This window comes from Odontomachus brunneus, unplaced genomic scaffold (assembly GCF_010583005.1).
Source record: "Odontomachus brunneus isolate Ranch 3 - 2012 unplaced genomic scaffold, Obru_v1 Obru_scaffold_033, whole genome shotgun sequence".
Lineage (NCBI taxonomy): Eukaryota > Metazoa > Arthropoda > Insecta > Hymenoptera > Formicidae > Odontomachus > Odontomachus brunneus.
Window position 1 is genome coordinate 2,354,861 of NW_022639483.1, and position 7,297 is coordinate 2,362,157.

General features: G+C 34.1%; 1 protein-coding gene across 1 annotated transcript in view; it reads left to right on the top strand.

The window, feature by feature from the left end:
* LOC116843517 (odorant receptor 13a-like) overlaps positions 1–2,863 on the top strand; it is a 4,524-nt gene extending 1,661 nt beyond the window's left edge. The window contains exons 4-5 of the mRNA XM_032813980.1: positions 2,417–2,530; positions 2,666–2,863. Coding sequence (XP_032669871.1) covers positions 2,417–2,530; positions 2,666–2,863 — 312 coding nt within the window. The remainder of the gene's footprint in view (positions 1–2,416; positions 2,531–2,665) is intronic.
* Positions 2,864–7,297: the final 4,434 nt, after the last annotated feature.

Genomic DNA, 7,297 nt, shown 5'->3' on the forward strand with positions numbered 1-7,297 from the left:
CGGATTATCTGTCAAATATTTCATCATGCTTTCTCGAATAGTTTCATCAGTCCTATCCGGAGGTACCTCAACCGATATAGGATATTTTGTGTAACCATTGACACTTTTTGTCGGGTGTTCGCAAAATGTGCAGCCATATGAACCATTAAATTTTTTCATGCAAAGAAGAGTGCATCGGGCAGCGGAATCGACACAACAACATATCGGTAAAACTTTCGTTATTATTTCCCGGTTGTTATAGTGCCATTTAATTCCCTCGGTTGCAAGCACATTCGCCTCGGTGATAAACGGATTCAAAAATAAATTCATATTAGGCTGATTTTTATGTACCCATAATCCAGCTAAAAGTATATGCTTACTTCGCAATTCCGGTGTCAATTCGTGGATCATTACATAAATAGGCCAAACGGACATTTTACTAGATTTACTGGGCTGACATCCATCAGTATTGAAAGTGTAGGATAAATTCCAATTATCATGTAACGGTTGTCCCGGACGTTCAAGACTCGAATATACTGCCCCATCATATATATCCGACATTACATCAACCTCTCTTGTTCGTTGGAATCGATATTGAATATTTTGTTGAATAGTTGGATCATTCAATAAATTTCGGATTTGAGCAGTTAAATTTAAAGTTACAAAATATGAACCTGACTGCTCATGGAATGTCGCACAACAATTATTGCACGTAAATAATTCATTTGTTTTTAAGTTGATTCGAATGCCAAGGTACGTTTCACAATTCGTACAGAATATATGATATTTATACGAAATGTCTTGTACCGAAAAGTTTTTAAATAATGTATACTTAGATGCTGGTAATATGTCGTCGTCATACAGCTTATTTAACATTTTTAGAATATCAAGTACAGCTACCCAAGTAAGTGAATGACGCTTCGCAAGATGTAGCGCCATTAATACTGCCTCTCCTTTTGTTGTACATGTACAATTGCACAGTTTTTCATTCAAGTAGTTTTTGGATCGTCCATCTTGACCCAAAATGTCCCCCTGCATAGAAAATCAGATATGTAATAATTTGTTTAATGTTTAAATAAAATGGTATATAATATAATGAATGATTTAAAATGAGGAGAACTTTGAAAATGCAAAAAATTGTTCAGAATCGTCCAAATTCCATTTATATAATACTGAAAATTACTTTCATACATATTTGAAATTAATAATGGCAAACTTTCAATTACATTATTTGGTATATCGTTATTAGCATCAATAACGGTCATTGTGTCTTCCTCATCAAATAATTCCTCATCTAATAGTCCATCCTGGATATTACCATTTGATTCGTCCAAATTAAGTGAAGCCTACACCAATAAATACATTAACAATGTTATGCAAGAATGAATTTGAAACTTGATGCTGATGATTGGTTGTCACAATAAATTGTCAATTTTTATAATTTCAATTTTACTTATTTAAGTAAAGAGGATAAATGTGGTTATCGCTATAGTTGTTGTCAAAATTTATTGACAACATTGACAGTATAATATTATACTGTCAATTTTGTCTATACATTTTACATGTTACATGAAAGCTTTTCTATATATCAATACTTACATCGTTTGATACATCGTTATTGGCAACTCCTGTTGTATCATCATTAATACATAATTGTTCATCGCATAATCTGTCGTCATCTTCAATATCATAATATGCCAAGTCATTCAAACAAGGTATCTGTGTATACAAAAGTAATGCTGAAGATGATAGTACAATAAGTGCAAAATATATAAAGACAAATTTACGTTATATAGTTTGTATCACACTTATGAACTAAAAGTAGCTTTCGATTATCTTAATTTTTCCACAAATTATAAGTTTTCACATATATATATGCTAACCTCATAATTTATTTCACTCCTGCTCTGTTCTTGACGTTTCCTTTTCCGGTATGCTGTTGTCCGTGGAATCTCTTGAGTGGAGCCTGGATATAAATATTGATGGTACATTATTCTGTCTTTTAAAAACCATCAATATATTTATTTAATAATTTGATTATAAGATAAGAATTCACAGCCGCTACAAATTATGCACATAACCTCTATACGACAGTAGATGATTGTCGCATAAATAATTGCCGCAACGAAACTAATGCGGTTCTCGGAAATAACTGTCACCGTCCCAGAGAAAGTATTATGGCGTTTTGCATAGATGAATTATTTATCACGAAACTGTTCACGTAAAAATTGTATAAACTATGAAACACAAATATCTCTCTCTCTCTCTCTCTCTCTCTCTCTCTCTCTCTCTTTATTTATATCTTTCTCTCTCCCTCTTTCTCTTTTTCTCTCCTTCTCTTTTGTGTTTTCTTATGTACATTAGGCGGGTGATATCGATTTATGACTCAGCGCGGCGGTTTCAATAATCCCTCTGCTTCAATGCTTCGATATTGCAGGCGATCGGTAGTCCCGATGCGACGGAACAAATAGTGAGATCCCTTTTATTTTACACCGTGACGAATCTGGAAGCGTTCATATTTTGCTTCGCCGGTGAATATCTGAAAAACAAGGTTAGAGATGAGACGTAACGATAAACTCGATGGTTAACGGCACAGACTCCGGATTTGTTTGTGTGTATATAAAGCAACGATCACGCAAATGCCGCAGCCTCTCAATGAACTCCGATTAATTAACTGTCTTTATAGAGCAAAGCGATCGGGACTGCGGCGTACGATTCTGCATGGTACGAATTGGAGCCTGAGAACAGCCGTCCTTTAATATTCGTAATATTAAGAGCGCAAAAGCAATTAACGCTTACAGTTGGGAAAATAATGGACCTCTCTTTAGAATCGTTCACAAATGTAAGGTTCACGCGCAATACGCAGCATAATTTTGGAGAATAATTGTAGAAACGTGTGCTCGCGCGAGTGTATCGATATATACTCGATATATACTCTTCTCTTGTACATAAAATTCGCATAAATTTTTTTCAAATATTGCGCCCGTAAAAAAACTCTCCGCGACGATCTATTCTTGATGTAAATCTCTGATGTCGACGTTCAAGAGCGTATTTTTTTGTGACAATGTTTTTTATAATGCAACAGTCTAGAAAAATATATTAATTGATAGTATAAGCAGTATAATTCATTATAGATCATGAAAGCTTCGGGATCGTATTTGTCGGTCTTGTTGGCGATGCAATGAACATACAAGCCGTTTGGTCGGAAGATTATAAAGCAGTAGTCGTGAAGCGCATGTGCCGCTTACTGTGTAAATATGTCTTCACTAGCAATAGACAATAATAGCGCAACATATTTTTCCATACGCCTATACTTCGCGACGATAGTAATTTTTAGAAAAGAACACGAAACAATAAACAGAGCTGAAACTCAATCGTTTTGTTTTAACAGATACCTTCACATTTAGCATGAAACATAAAGTAAATCACGCGAAACTATGGCACATCGTCTCTTCGTGAAGAAGTAATAAAGTCACATTGATAAGGATTATGTAAAGTTTTAACGCAATTCTACTTGACTAGTGATTTTTTGCCTAATATCAATTTCACGCATGGTCAAATGTTCTTGATGTAATGAAGGAGCTGCCGAGCGTTAATGGGCAGATAATTCAAAATTAATAACGCTTGTTACTTATTCGAGGACTCGATATGAGAGATTCCTTGCGTGACCCCATCATACTCGTATTATTATATTATGTCGGATCGATCCGTCTATTCTTTCACTCGCACTCTTCACTCTTCACTCACACTTTCACTTACACTCGCACTTCCTGAACAATGCTCATTTCATTTTTGCTTATCAAGAAGGGACAAGACAAAAATGTTGCGGCACAACACTTTTAATTATAAAATTTGGAACAAAGTCCTCTTTTATAAAAGGCTCTCTCTCTCTTTCTTTCGATTCATCCTGGCTTTTTTCATATTACTCGACGAAATCTCGAGCACGACTGTTGGACGGACACGCGTCGTCGTACCTAGGCCCGCACGAGTTGCTACATATTTAAACGGAACAACTGGTGGTCTCAACAATAACAACCAAGGGTGAAAAGGAGAACACTTTTAGGTGATTCTTTTTCATGTATCGAATTTATGAGAAGTTACGACGAATATCCGAGGATTGCACATATTTTGTTACAAATATTTAATGTAGGACAATGCACCCTTATCTTCTGCAGGATCAACATTGGAATTGTAAGAAGCAGCCACATTTAAAATTCTTACAAAAACTCACGACTAGCGGAAAGTCAATGTTACATATCATCCTAGTTTCCAAAAATCATCTAACGACATTTCCTCCTTTATTTCTGTTTCTTTTAATTTTTTTCTCCATTTTCTTCACCTGTAATTATTTTTAGCTGGTGGTAGCAGAATTATTTTCATTAATCCCAAAAGCAGTCGTACTTTAATATTCGTGATGTCAAAAGCGCAAAGACGACTCACTCTTACTGCCGGAAGAATACTTGATCTCTCTTTGGATAGTGCTACTTATCGAGAACACTTTCTCGATTTACATCTCCGCGTTTCTCGTCGTAATCGTGAGTGAAACACTGAACGTTATGGACATACAAAAGTAATTCAATCCTGTATATAATAATCCATGAAAAAAAACCAAAAATATATACATATATATGTTATTAGCTAGCCATATATTGACATCAGTAATGTGTATATTAAATTTTGTTGAAATTTGCGTGTTCTTACATCTGGTAATTTCTATTTATCACTTCCCGAGCGGTTTTAATAAATATCCGCGCGCGTTGTTTCGATATTCGATATTAATCGATCGACAGTCCCAATGTGATGGAACAGATAATGTAGTCTTTCTTATTTTACGTTGTAACAAAACTGAAAATGCTTATATATATTGCTTTGCAGGAGAATATCTGAGGAACAAGGTTAGAGGCAAAGCAACGTCTGAAACAATAATCGATAATGTGTTACTTTGAGTTTGCGTAAAAGAAACATCAGCAAATAAATAAAAAAAGCAGTCCCTTAACTGCTTTTGCCTCCGTAGAGTAAAACGATCGTAGTTGCAGCGTACGATGCAGAATAGTACAATTTAAGTTTCGAAAGCAGTCGTACTTTAATACTCGTGATGTCAAGAGCGCAGAGGAAACTTCCTCTTACTGCCAAGAAGATATTTGATCGCTCTCTAGAGTCGTTTACTAATGTAAGATTCAAGTGAAATATACAAGATAATTTTGGGCAACAGTTACGAAAGTAATACCTGCACTTGCCAGATGTCCTCTTTTTAAAGTGGCTCTTCTCTTTGCAAAAATTGTTGAATGCAATTAAATATTATTTTCATGACAAAATTCAAATATAAGATAAAAACACTAATTTTTTGCTATCTAAATACAAATATTTGAACTTTTAACAGAAAATATATACATATATATTTCATTTTGAAAGTTGAAATATTTAAAGACCAAAACAATAAGAATGTCCAAGATTAGTATTAGATTGTATTACGTCCGGAAATTAATACTTTGATTTTATATCCTCTCTTATGTCATAAACCAAAGAATTAATTTGTAATATAAAAGACAAACTCTACATTACAGATCATGACAGTCTCGACATCGTATCTATCGGTATTGATGGCAACGCAATGAACCGTTAAGTTTGAAGATCTTCAAGCAGTAGTCGTGAAGTGTGTCCAGAGTTCTTGGTAAATATGTGCTCACAAGTAAAAAAAGCTAATAACGTAATAAATATTTGTTCATTTAGATACTCCAAGAGCCAGTAATGTGCAATTTGGAAAATATGTAACGATTCACCAAGATAATCATTTTAAATCAGAATGCCTTCAGGCGTATTACTATCCGCAATGAGATATGAAGAAGTCACGTAAGATCGCTGTGTAATATCGATAATTCATCAATGATTAAAGCCAAGTCGATAAAAGTTATAGCGATTTAATCTGATATTTGCGCTCTTTACTTGCATTGGTTTTATACGCGCGTCACGTGTTTCCGGTGTTGCAATTTCGGTTCTTTTGCCCGCGAAAAACCGGATGACTCGAGACAAGGAACATTCGTTACGCCACATTGTACTCGATATTGAGTGGAAATTCTCCGCGTGTCCGTACAACACATGATATCGTCCCACCTGCACTTTCACTTACAATTGCAGATCCAGTTACTTCATAATTCTGTATCAAACATTGCCGAAGCATGAACGCGCCTAGAGCGAATGCCAACAGCGAAGCGATGCGTATTCGCGTGTGCGTGGCGTGGCGCTTGATTTCTCGATTCTTCACTAGACAGTCCACCCTTCAGGCTGTGAAACTTCCCGACGAGTAGTGAATACGACCGGTGACCTCCGCTGGCACATACACCATCCCGTATCTACACATGAATCATTGCATATTGAAACTACGTAGTCCGCGATTGTAGCTCGCCATAACAGCACGCGTGGCAAAAGACTACTTTGTATGACTTTTTCCTCGCATCAAAGTTGCGAAAAGCCACAAAACGAACGAATTCAAAGGTGCTCCCCACGTGCGCGACGTGATGGAAAATATTTAATGAGAGAGTTCTTATTGGTCGAACGCTCAAGGGGACGCACTTCATGACTTCTTAAGACTTCTTCGTCTTTACTCTGTAATACACGTTGTTATTAAAGAAAAAAAGAGAAAGAAAGGAAAAGAAACTTGCCCATACACAGAGATGACTTCGGACGATAAAATAAAAATATCATGAGTGTGTAAGTCTTTCACTGAGAGAAAAAATATCTAAAAAATATTTATTTAATGTGTGAAAAAGTGAAAATATACTATATATATATATAAGATAAAAAAAAATATATAATATGTATAAAATAAATAAAAAAATAAATAAATAAATAAAATAAATATGTGTAAATATAAAAATACATATATATATATATATATATATATATATATATATATAAAAGTGAAAATATACTATATATATAAGATAAAAAAAAATATAATTAATATGTGTGTGTGTGTGTATATACATACACACATACACACACACACACATATTATATATATTTTTTTATCTTATATATATAGTATATTTTCACTTTTATATATATATTTATATATAATATATATTTTATATATATACAGGGTGTCCCGCGTAAGACGGACCAAAAGAAAAATATAAGTAGAACATATTAAAGTGAACAAAAATTATATAGGCCATTTTTCAAACAACCTATACAATTTTTGTTCACTTTTATGTGTTCTACTTATATTTTTCTTTTGGTCCGTCTTACGCGGGACACCCTGTATATATTTTATATATATATATATATATATATATATATATATATATATATATATATA